The sequence below is a fragment of the Odontesthes bonariensis genome, chromosome 5 (assembly GCF_027942865.1).
Source record: "Odontesthes bonariensis isolate fOdoBon6 chromosome 5, fOdoBon6.hap1, whole genome shotgun sequence".
NCBI classification, from domain to species: domain Eukaryota; kingdom Metazoa; phylum Chordata; class Actinopteri; order Atheriniformes; family Atherinopsidae; genus Odontesthes; species Odontesthes bonariensis.
The window spans coordinates 37,957,601-37,975,002 of NC_134510.1; the positions used below are offsets into that span (position 1 = coordinate 37,957,601).

The 17,402-nt window shown below is 42.0% G+C and overlaps 1 protein-coding gene across 3 annotated transcripts in view; it reads right to left on the reverse strand.

Moving 5' to 3' along the window:
- Window positions 1-17,402, reverse strand: part of gabbr1a (gamma-aminobutyric acid (GABA) B receptor, 1a) — a 180,949-nt gene that overhangs the window by 147,323 nt on the left and 16,224 nt on the right. For all 3 annotated transcript variants that reach the window (XM_075466322.1, XM_075466321.1, XM_075466323.1), the window contains exons 4-5: window positions 12,206-12,344; window positions 992-1,177 (exon numbers count right to left, since the gene is read on the reverse strand). In XM_075466322.1, the coding sequence (XP_075322437.1) occupies window positions 992-1,177; window positions 12,206-12,344 (325 nt within the window). The remainder of the gene's footprint in view (window positions 1-991; window positions 1,178-12,205; window positions 12,345-17,402) is intronic.

Sequence of the window (17,402 nt, forward strand, 5' to 3'; positions counted from 1 at the left end):
TCTAATTAAATCACATGATTTCCCTGATTAATCGCATTTGTACGCAAAATCCAAAAATGAATCCAAAAGTAGTGTATAGCTTTTAGCTTTTAGCTTTATTTTAAATGTGCTGCCATATGAATGAAAGTGCCATAACATTTGTTGTGCAAACACACTTTTAACATCAGCATCTTTCTGTAGTTTTTATGTAGAAGCCTCGCTCCACTGTCTGTTTCCTTGAATGACTTGCTGCTATCAGTTGTGTGTTTTGCCTTTAAGTGATATTTTAGACTGGAACTACTACGCTGAGAAGACAATTCAACTTGGCTGTGTTTACAGATGACTTTGGTTCTGTCGACTCCGCCGTCTGGAAGAACTTTAAAATGAAAATGGCCGAGTAAAAGTTCCGTACCCTTCTCCATGTTTGGTGGATCCGCCGATTACTTTCTTTTCCTGTTCCACAGCAGACAGCAGCAGACTTTACAAAATAAAAGCCTGTGAGCTACAGACTTTTACAAAATAAAAGCCTGTGAGCAAACGACTTCTACAATAATAAAAAAATAATAAAACCTGCGTTAATGTGCGATAAAATATTTATCGGCGTTAAATAATTAATGAGTTAACGCGATAATAACGAGTTAACTCGCCCAGCCCTAAAAAAAACACAGATTTACTTTACATATGGCGTCATAATATTGTGCATCCATCCATGTTCTGTACCCGTTTAATCCAATTTAGAGGCTGGAGCCTATCCCAGCTGTCATTGGGCGAGAGTAATATTGGAATTATTCAGGGTTTTTTGGCCTATCAGTAAGATAAGCATCGAGTTTTCCTAGTTTGGAGAATGGAACCAGAGAACTTGGCTGATATGTTTTCACCTGCTCACAGCAGGAATAGGCAGGACGTCAGAAAACATTAGGTGGTTAAATGTTGTGGTTCACTGCCACCGCACCACATAATTCATCTCATTCCCCTGTAAAAGCCAGCAGGATGTACAATCTGACAAACTCACATAAGCAGGTGGGTTTAGGCGCATCCCACTTGCCCAGCTTGGTGCAATGGCTGATGTTTCTCCCCTCCAGGATGAAGCCAGCATGGCAGCTGTAATGGAGCACGGTACCTTCCACCGGGGGCCCCGGAGGCTTCGCCGTCACCCTGCCGTTTTCCAGAGATGTCCACACCCGCGGGCACAGCAGCACTGGAACCAGGAGAAACACAAGAGGTCATTTCTCACAAACATTTCTCAGAGGCAGCTGGGCTCTAGTGGAGAACCTTCCCACGTCGGTGTGTAGACTGAGGGAAACATGCTAACATGCTACATGTGGAGCTGCTATGGGTCCCTGTGGGTTTAACAGATGGTTTAGGCATGTTTAAACACAACTTTTTAACCTGATTACATTAGTCCAAGGTAGATCACAGACTCGGGATAGCCAACCTGCCCAAACAATTTGGGTAACACAAGGGGGTAGATTATAATGGATGATATGAGTTAACCGGCAGCTACATTACAACCAAAAGCATTCAGAACTTAATTCAAGAAGCTGACAAGTCTTTGCTCAGTTGAGACGAGCTACGGTTACACCTATCCAAAAGCATGTCTGATGCTGCAACGCTGTGGACCAACCAGCAGGGCACTTTAGCAAGCTTTTTGGTTACCAAGGGGGCACTTTAACATGCTTTTTGGCTCCCAAGGGGGCACTTTAACACGCTTTTTAGTTCCCAAGGGGGCACTTTAGCACGCTTTTTGGCTCCAAAGGGGGCGCTTTAGCACGCTTTTTGGCTCCCAAGGGGGCACTTTAGCACGCTTTTTGGTTACCAAGAGGGCACTTTAGCACGCTTTTTGGCTCCCAAGGGGCACTTTAGCATGCTTTTTGGCTCCAAAGGGGGCACTTTAGCACGCTTTTTGGCTCCCAAGGGGCACTTTAGCATGCTTTTTGGCTCCCAAGGGGGCCCTTTAGCACGCTTTTTGGCTCCAAATGAGGCACTTTAGCACGCTTTTTAGTTCCCAAGGGGGCACTTAAGCACACTTTTTGGCTCCCAAGAGGGCACTTTTAGCACACTTTTTGGTTCCCAAGAGGGCACTTTAGCACACCTTTTGGCTCCCAATAGGAAATTCTAGCGAGTTTTGGCTCCCAAGGGGGCACTTTAGCACGCTTTTTGGCTCCAAAGGGGGCGCTTTAGCACGCTTTTTAGTTCCCAAGGGGGCACTTAAGCACGCTTTTTGGTTCCCAAGGGGGCACTTTAGCACGCTTTTTGGCTCCAAAGGGGGCACTTTAGCACGCTTTTTGACTCCCATTAGGAAATTCTAGCGAGTTTTGGCTCCCAAGGGGGCACTTTAGCACGCTTTTTGGCTCCAAAGGGGGCGCTTTAGCACGCTTTTTAGTTCCCAAGGGGGCACTTTAGCACGCTTTTTGGTTCCCAAGGGGGCACTTTAGCATGCTTTTTGGCTCCCAAGGGGCACTTTAGCACGCTTTTTGGCTCCCAAGGGGGCACTTTAGCATGCTTTTTGGTTCCCAAGGGGGCCCTTTAGCATGCTTTTTAGTTCCCAAGGGGGCACTTTAGCACGCTTTTTGGCTCCAAATGAGGCACTTTAGCACGCTTTTTAGTTCCCAAGGGGGCACTTAAGCACACTTTTTGGCTCCCAATAGGAAATTCTAGCAAGTTTTGGCTCCCAAGGGGGCACTTTAGCACGCTTTTTGGCTCCAAAGGGGGCGCTTTAGCACGCTTTTTAGTTCCCAAGGGGGCACTTAAGCACGCTTTTTGGTTCCCAAGGGGGCACTTTAGCACGCTTTTTGGCTCCAAAGGGGGCACTTTAGCACGCTTTTTGGCTCCAAAGGGGGCACTTTAGCACGCTTTTTGGTTCCCAAGAGGGCACTTTAGCACGCTTTTTGGTTCCCAAGAGGGCACTTTAGCACACCTTTTGGCTCCCAATAGTACATTCTAGCGAGTTTTGGCTCCTAAGGGGGCACTTTAGCACGCTTTTTGGTTCCCAAGGGGGCACTTTAGCACGCTTTTTGGCTCCCAAGAGGGCACTTTAGCACGCTTTTTGGTTCCCAAGAGGGCACTTTAGCACGCTTTTTGGCTCCCAATAGTACATTCTAGCGAGTTTTGGCTCCCAAGGGGGCACTTTAGCACGCTTTTTTCAACAATTGGGCCACAAGGAGGGGGTGCGAGCGCAGTAAACCTTCCAGGCATTCTGCTGCTTTAACTTCCTCCGTGGAAGACCACGGTGCCTGTAAATACAGCCGAATTCACCGCACAGACGCCGTCTTTAAGTTACTGTGGTTCTAAAGATCAGGATTTTATAAGAGCTACTCGTTGGACCTGAAATCACACAAAAAGCATCAAATCCGAGTCGGAAAAAATAGGATTTTCTGACCATAGTGAGCACTTTCCTTAGAAAAGCCTATTTTACCGTTTCTTGAGGACAATATTTATGAAAAAGCGTGATCAGGAGTCTGGTTTTACTTGGCCTATCAACACAATTTAAATCTGGTTTGAATTCTTTCAAAGCAAGCTGAAACGGAGACCTGGCGTCTCGCTGCTGTATCATCCTACAGCGGTCCGGTGATTTGGATGCACCGGCACGCCCGTCGACTCCGTATTTACTGAGGCCCGACGTGCACCTCGGATCAGGGAAGATCTGTCCTCACCAGAGTGTTGGAGCTTTTATTTGAAACCACATCACCACAGCTTAACAATGTGAGCACGGATGGCTCAGTTTTACAAACAGGAGCAACTATTGCCGCAGTAAACCCAAAACTTACAGGTTTAATCAGCTCCTGTGGATATCAAACAGTTAAGAATAGTTTTTTGTTATTCATGATTTCAGGGCTGACACCAGAAGCAATCACAGACTGCAGCCCCCCCATCTCTTCCAGTTGGTTATTGCTGCTGCTGGGACCATCTTTTTCTGTTGGCCTACAGCTGTACTGTCGGTGAAACCTGAATATAAATGAGCTAACGGGAAAATGCTTCACCTAAGCCGGAGTCTGAGCTTGAAATGAATTCAACCTGTGAGATTATTTTTCCCCCCTCTGAGCAGCTTTGCCTCTTTGAAATTTTGCATATTTTCACATGCGATTTTCTGGCTTAAGATGAGTGCATACCTGGCAATTCCCCCTACATGCGACGGAAACTCAAATACTTTAACAGAACCTGAGGATGATTAGGTTAGCCGGAGTGAGAAATAAATCAGCCGGAGCCTTTGTGTTTTTGGTCTGATTGCCTGACAAAATGTGACTGAGCTCTGGAAAACAACGAGTTTGCTGAATCTTCCTTCCAGCATGTGTGCACAAAACTGAAACTCCAATCTGCACGTTGCAGCTTGTGCTCTTACATAAGCCGGAGAAAACAAAAGTTCTGCTTCTCTTGGGAAAGATAAAGTCTATCAGTGTTAAGTGGTTGGAAAACGAGAGAGCAAAGGTACAAACTGGAGTCTGTCGGCTTATTGGAAATGTCACAAGAGTTCAAATAACATCGAGACCGAAAATGCTGAATAAAAAATATCTGAGAATATTTACTGAAAGCGGAGAGATGCCATATAACCAGAGGTGGGTAGTAACGAGTTACATTTACTTGAGTAAGTTTTTGAAATAATTAAACTTCTAGGAGTAGTTTTAAATCTCTATACTTTTTACTTTAACTTGAGTAGATGTGTGCAGCAGAAGCTGTCCTCTTACTCCGCTACATTAGGCTACAATGAGCTGGTTACTTTTCTTCTTACCTCTTTGGTATTCTACGCCTCATTATTTTTATCCCCCCGCGTACGCCTCATTTTAATGTTTTATTCTGACAGAGAGAGAGACTTCCGCCAAAGGCTCTACCACCTGACTGTGTTCCACCAATCAGACGCAGCCGTGCAGTCTGGTCACATGACCGTACTCAATCTCAGCGGCGGGACGGGTTAGCTTTAGCATTAGCAGTCGTAGCAAACAAACAAAGAAACAGATGAAAAATGTCAGAACCAACGGTGGGAAATGAAGACGCAGACGAGGCCTCATACTGAAAGCATGTTTACCTTACAAAGAGGGAGAAACAGCAGCTACATTATGTGTCTTCTGTGTCAACCAAAACAAACGCACATTTCAGCAGAAACTCAACATCTAACTTGAGGAAACATGTAGCGCTAAGTTTCCTAAACTCGTTTTTCCCCCATGGATAGGTGAATGTTTGTTTTTTAGGTTACATATGGGTTACATATGTTTTAAACATTTCCTAAGTCCCTTTTATTTTTTATTGAAGTTCTTGAATTTACCTGGATTATTTTAATTTAAGCTATTTTGTAATTAATTAATTAATTTTAATTTATTTGATCAATTGGATGAACTCTAATTTGCCTAAAGATGATTATTTAGTATTTTTGTCTGTCTGATTGAATGCTTGTGTTAACAAATAAATCAGACGTTACTCAACAGTTACTCAGTACTTGAGTAGTTTTTTCACCGAGCACTTTTTTACTCTTACTCAAGTAATCATTTGGATGACTACTTTTTACTTTTACTTGAGTACAATTTTTGGCTGCTCTACCCACCTCTGCATATAACTGACCCATGAGCCATACTTTACACTGACTGGTCAATGCTCTGAGACAGCAACCCAAACTTAAACATACACTTGATTAACTTGATTATTACAGCCCGTTTCAGGCAGTGCTCGCTCTATAGCCAGAAACTGTGCTGTATATACAGTTTGTGTGCAGTGAACTGGAAAAGAAAAGTACACCCGCCCTTCGATGGTAAGGTTCATGTAATAAAAAGCGAAGGTAATTCACAGGGACACAGGGAAATATTGCTTTGTGATATTTGTTGTTATTAGGGCTGGGCAACGATTAAAATGTTTAATCTAATTAATCACATGATTTCCCTGATTAATCACGATTAATCACATTTGTACGCAGAATCCAAAAATGAATCCAAAAGTAGTGTATAGCTTTTAGCATTTAGCTTTATTTTAAATGTGCTACCATATGAATGAAAGTGCCATAACATTTGTTGTGCAAACACACTTTTAACATCAGCATCTTTCTGTAGTTTTTATGTAGAAGCCTCGCTCCACTGTCTGTTTCCTTGAATGACTTGCTGCTATCAGTTGTGTGTTTTGCCTTTAAGTGATATTTTAGACTGGAACTACTACGCTGAGAAGACAATTCAACTTGGCAGTGTTTACAGATGACTTTGGTTCTGTCGACTCCGCCGTCTGGAAGAACTTTAACATGAAAATGGCCGAGTAAAAGTTCCGTACCCTTCTCCATGTTTGGTGGATCCGCCGATTACTTTCTTTTCCTGTTCCACAGCAGACAGCAGCAGACTTTTAAAAAATAAAAGCCTGTGAGCAACAGACTTTTACAAAATAAAATAAATAATAAAACAGGGGTGGTCCGTGGCGTAGTGGGTTGAGCAGGCGCCCCATGTACAGAGGCTATAGTCCTCGCTGCAGCTGGCCCCGGTTTGAGTTCCGCATCGGACGGCCCTGTGCTGCGTGTTGTTCCCCCTCTTTCGGCCAAATTTTTTATTTTATTTTTTTTAAATTTAAATTTAAAAAAAAAAAGTCATTAAAAAAATTAATTAATTAAAAAAAATAAATAAATAATAATAATAATAAAATTACAATAAATTTAAATAAAATATGTATCTGCGTTAAATAATTAACGAGTTTACGCGATAATAACGAGTTAACTCACCCAGCCCTAGTTGTTATGTATACAGCATCCCTGCTTTTTTGTAATAGGGGTTGTTCATCTGAGATTGGATTTTTTAGCTCATTTCAGGACCTTTTGGAATCTGCTGCCAGTATGTGTAACAGAGCAATCCGAGCCCGGCCCTTTTCTCAGCGCTTTGAGTTACATCTCACAGCCTCCATCAGCCAAAGGCTCGAGTGTCATCGCATAAAAACAATAGGTCGTATAACACGGCTGCGTTCCAACACTAAGAATGGGGTTTGGCATCGGATGACCGTGTTAGATCAGATTTATTTGCAACAGCCTCGTCCGTCGTGTCCATAAGCACGTAACAAATGCCCGTTTCCTCAGACGTTGCTCAGGAATCCTGAATGAAACTCAACACTTCCCCCAGAATGTTCACAGTCAAGGTGTTGCAAGTTTCCCTTTATAGGTATGTGCAAAGATCTGAGGAGCCCAGCAGAAAGCAGCAGTTATATCAGAACGTACCCCTGTTCTGTTTAAAAAATCTGCTTTAATGAATTCACGACATGAGGGCATGTGGAGTAGATAATTGCCCCCCAGCCAGTGCTTTTAATTTGCACCTAATCATAGTGTTACTCCAGCTAGCATCATTTTTGTCTACTAATTTGATTTTAATCCATTTTTGACGAGACAGACGGTTCAATTCCAGCTGATTGAATCAATATTTCTATAAAAACTATTTAGATACAGTAAGAGCATGCAGGAGGGAACAAATGTCACCTGAAGCTGCTGCTGCCTCGTGGATTTACGGAGCTATGCAGCGAGTTTCAGCTCTTTTGTTTCACTCTCCGGCCAGTGAGCTTTACTCTCCTGCTCTCATTCTCCACTTATTTAGGCTATTTATGGACAGAAATCTGTAAACACTCATTGCTCTGTTCCAAGCAAAGACGGCGGTGCCAGATATTTCCCTCAGGAGCTGAGGTCAAAGGGATGGAAAACTGCCGTAAATATTCACCAGGTGGTCACAAAAAGAGGTTGTCTCGCAAGGTTTGATTGGATTTGCTTCAGTCGGAGCTCTCGGTGTCATTTTCAGCCAGAGCGGGAAGTTGTCAGTAAAAAAGTTGGACTGAAAGACTCCCGGATGATGCATTTGGAAGTGGAATTACTCCTACCTGAGGCTCAAACTGCCCCGGTTGTTTAGCGCGTGCTTCCTGGACATTGACTGGAAAATAACAGCAGAAGTCCGAAGTGTGGACTGGTATGATAGAGGTATATGTACATTTGGACATCTGTATGAGCACAATCATTTGAAATCCTTTGAACAATTGAGATCCTCTTTCGTACGGAAGCCCTAAACGGCCATACATTTTATTTCATCCGTTTTCTAGTGATAACGAGATAATTTTGTCATTATCTCTGGATATATATCTCATAATTTTAAATTAGTATCTCATTATTATGAATTAGTATCTCATAATTATGAGATGGTTTCTCATAATTTCGACTTAGTATCTCATAATTTCGACTAAGTATCTCATAATAATGAGATAGTATTTCTAAATTTATTTTCATTAAGTGGCGAGCTTCCATAGGAAAGATTATGTTTAATCTCAGGAAAAAAAACTCTGCTTTTTGATAAATGCTGGGGAAGCTTTGTGGCCTTTTTTCAAAATAGCACTTCTTTTAATTGTGATGGCCATGATTAGACCAAGCCACTCAAAGTCTTTCATTATGTACAGGCTACTGCATAACTTATCCTGCAAGTATATCTATGTCGTGTACCCCTTTTGTTTTCTTTTTGTTTTCTTTTTAAACCTTAAATTTTATTGGGGGGGGGGGGGGGGGGGGTAAAATTTCAAATATCAATAAACATATTGTTAAAAAAACAAAAACAAAGAATGAAGTGTGCAGCACGAATGACCCGTATAGATCGACTTGGTGCCCGTTTGTTGCTCGATAAACAGTTAGTCGGTTGTTTTTGTCCGTGGGGGATCAGGTGAACCAGATATGGCCACTCATCACAGCAGAATAGGACATACTTTGGCCAAGCAATCGATTTCCCTGCATATATCCTGGAACAAGTGCAGCAGTCTAATCAAACGGCCCCATTGATCAGTAACCTTACCTCCACTCCACTGCGCCTGTAAATGGACTCATTGATTCGCGCTTGTTTTTTTCATTTTGGATGCTCATCGGCTAAATAAGGGAATATATTAACTGTTTTTGCTTTGCTCCACTCATCTGCTCAAACTCGAGCAAAATAGCTGTGTTGGTTAAACTTAAAATGAGGTGAGAATAGACAACAGAAATGAATCCGAGTTGAGGCAAAGTCTGTCTGATAAACCAAAAAAAGAGTGATTAATCAAGCTGCTGATCAAGTTTTTCCATCAGGAGATGCCAGAGACCAGAAACAGAGCTGAAATAAAGTTAATTTGTACAGTTATATGCAGAGTATTTTTAAGGTTGACACAAATCTAATGATTCTGTTGGTCAATTTGGCCACATTTCCAATAGATTGTGACTCGAGAAACATGACTTGACGGGAATTGCGATCCATTGAGAGCAAAATGTGGAAGCCTAAACCATTTAGACATTGGTAAATATCTAACTATCCATTTTTCTTATCATGGACACCATTGATTTTAACCCCAACCATTTTCTGGTGACAGACACTGATGCTTTTTTCTTCTAAAATGCCCAAAAACTTCCACAAAAAGGTGGAAGGGAAGTTCAATTTCCATCCGACCCAATATTTGCCTTTCAGTTTTACACACCGACGTCTCTTTGGATTGATCAACATGGTTAAAATTACAAATCTAATAATTCTGTTGGTCCATTTGGCCACATTTCCAATAGTATCACAGTCCATGGTTAGAAATTATAAGATTGTGACGTATCTCTAGACTTGAGAAACATGATTTGACGGGAATTGCGACCCATTGAGAGCAAAATGTGGAAGCCTAAACCATTTAGATACTGGTAAATATCTAACTATCCATTTTTCTTATCATGGACACCATTGATTTTAACCCCAACCATTTTCTGGTGCTTTTTTCTTCTAAAACGCCCAAAAACTCTTGGAAAAAATCTGGAAGAGGAGTTCAATTTCCATCCGACCCAATATTTGCCTTTCAGTTTTACACACCGACGTCTCTTTGGATTGATCAACATGGTTAAAATTACAAATCTAAACATAAATCTGGGAGCAGCCGTCACACGTACTGTAGAAAACAACGAGCAGAATCTGCTGTACGTATACAGAATACGTGCCAGAAAACCTTTTGGGCTGTGCATGAATGTAGATGCTCAGACATTCTGGAGTGCGGCTGAGCTGGACAGTTAATGAAGTGTGTCCTAATCCCCTCCCCCAACCTACCCATGGACGCCCCTGGCTGTGAAATACATGAAAGGACCCCTGTAAATGCAGCGTTTGATGTGTCGGGCGACCCCTCGGCTCACTTTCAGGGGAATGAGAACTCATCTCTTACTTTCACACAGTTCTACGCATCTTATTTAGCAGTCTGAACGCTGCACACTGAAACGCCCAGAGGTCAGGGCCGGTTTTTGCTATGGGCAATGTGGGCGTCCGCCCAGGGCGCACTCTATATGAAAAAAGTTTTCTAGACTACTACAAACTGCTTCCAATCCAAATAAACTGTATTTCATTCCTAAAATGAACATAGACCCAAATACCTTCATGTAATTAACTGGGTTATGTGAAAAATGTAAAAATAAAATAAAATAAAAATCTGTGCAGCCATCCACGTGAATTTGTTTATGTCACGTGACTCCGGCTGATTGACGGGTGAACGGACGGCGTTAATGGGAAAAGCAAAAGTAATAATGTGGAGTCATCATGGATCATCATCATGGGGAAAGACCAAAGAAGCCATCAGGTGCCCAGTTTAGAAAGAGAAGAAGAAGAGGAGGAGGAGAAACGGGCAAAAGATAAAGGGATGCAGATTTCTATCAGTTACCTGAGTGACGTAGGCTATAGGCTAACTGTTAGCCTCTTGCTAACATGTTGCTATTAGCCACGACTGTGTTTGATTTTTAGTTTTGCTGAACTAGAATTAGAATTCAGGCATCATGTCATGCAACTAATTTCACCCAAAGGCAACCTGGTCTGGTTTGCAACACAACAACAAGTCCTGACTGTGGATTATTTGTGTTGTTATGAGCTATATGCTAAATTAAATAACTTAAATAACTTCTAATATACACTGACATGGCATTTTGTAAGCTACATGTGGTATATTTTTGTATTTAAGATTATATATAATAAAACAATACAAATAATATAATATGTTGTTGTGTTGGTGGCGGGGTAATTCTTTTTTGTGGGGATGGTTCGCCCAGGACGTAAATCTAGCCAGGTCCGCTGCTGTCAGAGGTGATAACGATCTGCTGTTCAGCTTCCAGTTTCTTAGTGTGTAAGGCTACACGAAAATGAAACGAGGGTTTTTTTTTTAAACCGAGTACGAAAATTATTGCGACCACACAGGAAAGCTTCTGTAAAAATATCAGGTCCTCATGGAAACGCCACGCTTGCTGAAAATGATGCAGTACACACGCCACACCTCTATGTGCGCTGTAAGCCACCCCCACCGGTTACACCAGAACAATAGAAGAAGCAATGCGGGGGCGTGTACGCCCCTACTTCTACCAGCGCGAAGCTCACGTGAAGCTCAAACGACAACAACAACAAGAAGGAAAATGTCCACGTCTGCAAGAAGAAACGACTCTCTCGTCTGGACCGACGATGAGGTGGAGTTACATTGAATGGATGATGCGCGCAAAGCTGCTTTTTGTTCTGGTCACTGACGTATGTGTATACGTCACTGGCGTTGGCCATGTGGCTGTGACGCAGATGTAAACAAATCCGTTCTGGCTGTAACAATGGAAACGCGTACGGCGGTGTTCCTAGATCTTCCCACTCTGGAACCCATTCTCCAAAAATATCGTTTTGGGGTACTCAGAACGCCGGCTCCATATGGCCGCGACAGCCAAACGATAAGAAAAAATATCGGTTATAGTGAAAAACGTTTCCATGTAACCAGGCCCTTAGACTGCATCTCTTTACCGTGGGCTTCCATATCAGAGTAAGATGTGTGACGGTTAACTATGCACGTTACTTGACACTTTTCCCTGAGTCCATGCAACCTGGGGAGGTGGTGAAGTTCAATCAAAACAGCTTGTAAATGTAAATGTACTTTATTTATACAGCCCTTCACAGACAATCCTTAGCAGGTACCAAAGTGCTTTACAGCAGGAAATAAATAAAGAGAAGAATAAGTAAAAACAATAAAAGAACAGTGAAAGCAATAAAATACAACAAAATCAAATAAGATAAAACTGTCATCATACTACTGGGTATTAAAAGCCATCCTAAATAAGTAGGTTTTTAGCCTGGATCTGAAGAGGCCCAGGGTCAGAAATAAGATGAAATGAAAAACGAAAACTTGTGACTAAGCTTAATCAGACCAGACTTCAGTGAAAGTTATCTTTAAACTCAGAGATTTGACTGGAAAAGAGAAGAATAAGTGAAGAGTTATGGAGCAGGATGAAAAAGAAAGGACTTACGGCATCGGCTGTGCTGTGTCATGTCCGTCCATGTGCCGTTGGGTAAACACTTCCTGACCTTGGGTCCCACGATCACCCGGTTTCCTCTGCAGATGTACTCTATCTCATAATCCACAGGCAGGATTTGCACACTGCGGATCTGTGGAGGAAGCAGGGAGAGTCGGTCGTTATTTATGGCTGTGATTGATGCGTCCTCCTCCATGTTTTTTTAACTTCCAGATCCTCTTCTTTTTGTGTCAGAGCAGTAAACTCTGGAGCCATACGGAGGGAACAATAACCCTCCTCTAGGGAAAAAAAAACACTTTAGAGCAATATGTCCCGAACTGATGCGCTGTCACAGTCGTAATTACATTTTTGCATGCTGGTGAGAGGAAGGAAATAAGCCAGAGTTGAGTCTTTATACTCCAGTTTCATCTGGTGTCACCGTGTCTCCGTGTTTTCCTGTTTCGCTCGAGCATGCAGGCCGACATCTGAGCTTCTAAAGGTCTTTGAACCTGCATCAGCTTCTCTAATTTAGGTTTAAAGAGAGTCGATTTACATTATTTATATTTCCGTCGTTAAAGTTAAAAACTAGGGCTGGGCAACGATTAAAATGTTTAATCTGATTAATCACATGATTTCCCTGATTAATCGCGATTAATCGCATTTGTACGCAAAATCCAAAAATGAATTCAAAAGTAGTGTATAGCTTTTAGCATTTAGTTTTATTTTAAATGTGCTGCCATATGAATGAAAGTGCCATAACATTTGTTGTGCAAACACACTTTTAACATCAGCATCTTTCTGTAGTTTTTATGTAGAAGCCTCGCTCCACTGTCTGTTTCCTTGAATGACTTGCTGCTATCAGTTGTGTGTTTTGCCTTTAAGTGATATTTTAGACTGGAACTACTACGCTGAGAAGACAATTCAACTTGGCAGTGTTTACAGATGACTTTGGTTCTGTCGACTCCGCCGTCTGGAAGAACTTTAAAATGAAAATGGCCGAGTAAAAGTTCCGTACCCTTCTCCATGTTTGGTGGATCCGCCGATTACTTTCTTTTCCTGTTCCACAGCAGACAGCAACAGACTTTTACAAAATAAAAGCCTGTGAGCAACAGACTTTTACAATAATAAAATAAATAATAAAACAGGGGTGGGGCCCTTGCTGCAGCTGGCCCCGGTTCGAGTCCCGCATCGGACGGCCCTGTGCTGCGTGTTGTTCCCCCTCTCTCTGCCCCCTGCTTCCTGTCTCTCTGAACTTTCCTATCCATTAAAGGAGAATTCCGGCTTTTTTACAAACATATCCCATCTTTTGGAGACCCAGGAAAGTTGGCCAAAGGGAAAAACGCGAGAAATTTTCATGCCCGCTGCGCAAAGTTGTCCGATTGCGCTGATTTTCATGAAAGCGGGCTCTATCGGGCAAGCTTTTAACCTTTCCTGAGGCTCTTAACGTGTATCAAAATACTTTTTACCGAATTGGCCGTGGTGTCAGTAGCAATACAATTCAACCCAGGGGCTAACCATACCATTAGCTAGCACAGACATTATACATTTGGAGATTTCAAAAACAGCGCACTTACCTTTCTCAGCTTCCGTGTTCCACAGGCGTGCGCACAAATTAATTGATCGCCAAAGTCATACACTATAGTATTCCAAAATTGTCTTTTTGTCCACCAAAAACGACCCTCGGGAACCGAACTACACATTGCCATGTTTGTTATTGTTTCCTATCGAACAACTGACTCGTTTCAACACCCATTTTCGCCGTGATGTCATGATGTGTCACATGACTGCTGGAAGGAGCGCACCTTCGCCCATTATTCAGCTGCAGGAAATAAGAACCCTCGGGATTTTATTGGAAGCAATTTCGAGATGGATAGTTCGTCAGATTCTGATGTTGGAATGGAAGAGTTTGACGAGTTTGATGGTCGGGGTTATCTTTTTGAACCAGAATACACTGATGAAGAGTTGTTGGCACAGGATGGCTCAAACCGATGATCCAGAAACGGGAGCTGCTGCTCGGTCACGCATTGGGAAGACATGGTGGTGCAGATGTGAACATTGTATTGCACTGACCACAGAGGAAGACAGTACTTTGGAATACTATAGTGTATGACTTTGGCGATCGATTAATTTGTGCGCACGCCTGTGGAACACGGAAGCTGAGAAAGGTAAGTGCGCTGTTTTTGAAATCTCAAAATGTATAATGTCTGTGCTAGCTAATGGTATGGTTAGCCCCTGGGTTGAATTGTATTGCTACTGACACCACGGCCAATTCGGTAAAAAGTATTTTGATACACGTTAAGAGCCTCAGGAAAGGTTAAAAGAGTGCCCGATAGAGCCCGCTTTCATGGAAATCAGCACAATCGGACAACTTTGCGCAGCGGGCATGAAAATTTCTCGCGTTTTTCCCTTTGGCCAACTTTCCTTGGTCTCCAAAAGATGGGATATGTTTGTAAAAATGCCGGAATTCTCCTTTAAAGGCACAAAAGCCCTGAAAAAATGTTTTGTTTTTAATTTAAATTATTATTATTTTCTTTTAATTAAAAAATAATGCGCAATAAAATATTTATCGGCGTTAAATAATTAATGCGTTAACGCGATAATAACGAGTTAACTTGCCCAGCCCTATTAAAAAGTGGATATGATTTTAAAGATAATTTTACTATAACAGATGAGGTTACACAGAATGTATTTGTTGCCTTGTCATGATGCACAGCTGCTTCAAGCCCGAATGACAGGAAAAAGCTTGCACATGGACTCGTGTAGAAGTAATCCAAGTGCAGCAGCTTCCTGCAGGGTCGTCTGGAGGCGCAGGCATGTTTATTTGTGCTTTGCAGCGTATCCCTTTTGAAACTGTCAGAAATGAAGGTTTTATTTCTCTGATTTTCTGGGGGGTTTTTTGTCTTTCTGCTGCCTCTCAGAGTAGGAATGGCTCAGATTGAATGCTTTGTTTACTCACAGCCACTGAAAACAGATGTTAACTGCTCATTTTAAAAATGAGGGCTTTTTTTTTTATCCATGTGCTCTCAAAGAGGAACGAGGTGACCTTGAAAAGGAGGGAGCGACTCAGCTTGAAAATGTGAAATGATATAATTTGTAAAACTAGCTGGTTTTGGCACCATCTGGCTGTTTGTGTTTTCAGTGTTAGATTCTTGCAGGTCACTATAGGACAAAGAGAAGCCGGATCAGCCGGATTTTTATTTTTGTGTTTTACCTCAGGAAAGAATGAGTAAGTTCAAAGTTAAAGGGGAAGTTCCTTGTTTTTATTAAACCTAGACCTTATTTCTGGCATAGAACATGTTCGTCTACTCACCAATAACAGTTTAGTGAAAGTCGGCGTCCTTCGGAAGATATTTAGATCCCTGGAGATCGGCGTATATCCATATAACGGGAGAGAACAGACAATACAGCCTCTAAATAAGGCATTATCTGTCTTTATTTCACCAATACTTTAAGACCAATGAATGAATGAACACGTACTATTGCACTGTTAGCTCAGAGCTGCCGTGTTGTTGTTATTGGGGGCTATCGGGGGGCTTAAAGGAAGCTTTCTACACACGTCTACTGGGATGATGTCATCAACGCGCGCCGCTGCAGCACAGCTCATTCACTCCGGTAAGGATGTCCATCGTACTCAGAGGCTGTGTTCGAAACCGCATACTTCTATACTGCATACTGATCTCTTAAGCTCTAAACTCTGTAAACTTTAGCAACATTTGAAACATTTTCAGGTGAGAAAGTAGTCGTTTAGATCCCCAACGTGTTGAAAACCTGACAAAATACCGGCTGTTTACAATTTTGTTCCCATGAATTCGGCACTACTAAAGCTAGCCGCAGTGAGCAACGCACTTCCGGTTATTTTCACAAAATAAAATACCCGTTGCCTTTTATCATAGGGAAAGCCATTACCATACAATTGGTGCTTTTGTTTTGAAAACAGGAAGTGAACCTACCCTCGTGGTAGCTAGCTTGAAACTGCCGTTTTGACAGGAAATGACGATCGGCGACGTCACGTTACGTTGCATCTTGGGTAGTTTGAGTATGAGTAGTAACCTCATGATGCATACTCAACATTTCGGAGAATCTAGTATGCATCCGGGAACTTCTCGCTTACTCAAACTCGCATACTAACTCAAAAAGTTAGTAGGAGTAGTATGCGGTTTCAAACACAGCCAAAGTCATCGTCCACGTCGTCAAAATCTGATAAATATCCCGCCATGTTGCACAAAGCTAGCAGCAGCAAACTCTGTGTGAAGTTAGCCGACCGTCACAGAGCACGGAGTGAATGAGCTGAGCTGCAGCGGCGCGCATTGATGATGTCATCCCAGTAGACGCGTGTAGAAAGCTTCCTATAAGCCCCCCGATAACAACAACACGGCAGCTCTGAGCTAACAGTGCAATAGTACGCGTTCATCCAGTCATTGAAAGTATTGGTGAAATAAAGACAGATAATGCCTTATTTAGAGGCTGTATTGTCTCTGCCCTGTTCTCTCCCGTTATATGGATATACGCCGATCTCCAGTGATCTAAATATCTTCCGAAGGACGCCGACTTTCACCAAACTGTTATCGATGAGCAGATGAACGTGTTTTATGCCAGAAATAAGGTCCAGGTTTAAAAAAAAAAAAAAAAGAACTTCTCCTTTAAGGGAGTTGATCATTTCCCCAGTTTATCAGTGGATCGGTGAGAAAAGCCAAATATTGTTCATTATTATTACCCTAGCCCTACCCTATTATTTACCATACTCTTCATGCTGTAGATTTGTATATAGCTAATGTTTATTCTCTATTTTTATTCTATTTGCTTGTTTTTCCTTTAATTGTTTACATATCTTTGATACTGTACGCTGTCGCAACACAATAATTTCCCAAATTGGGATGAGTAAAGTATCTATCTATCTATCTATCTATCTATCTATCTATCTATCTATCTATCTATCTATCTATCTAACACAACAACTTTGTTTTGAGTTGTTGTGAAGATCCCAAAGTTTCCAAATGTACCAGTTTAGTCAGGTTCAATTTGGGAGAATTAGGTGCAAAATGATACAGACGACTTTAAGATAGATGGATCCAACGGTGCAGTTGTAACGTGATAACATTCGATAAGGCTAATTAGATGGTTTCCCAACTTTAATGGGAAACTAAGGAAAAATCCTAACTCACTGTCCAGATGGAAGCTCATTTCATCAGGGAAATTATCTCCAGGAGCAGTA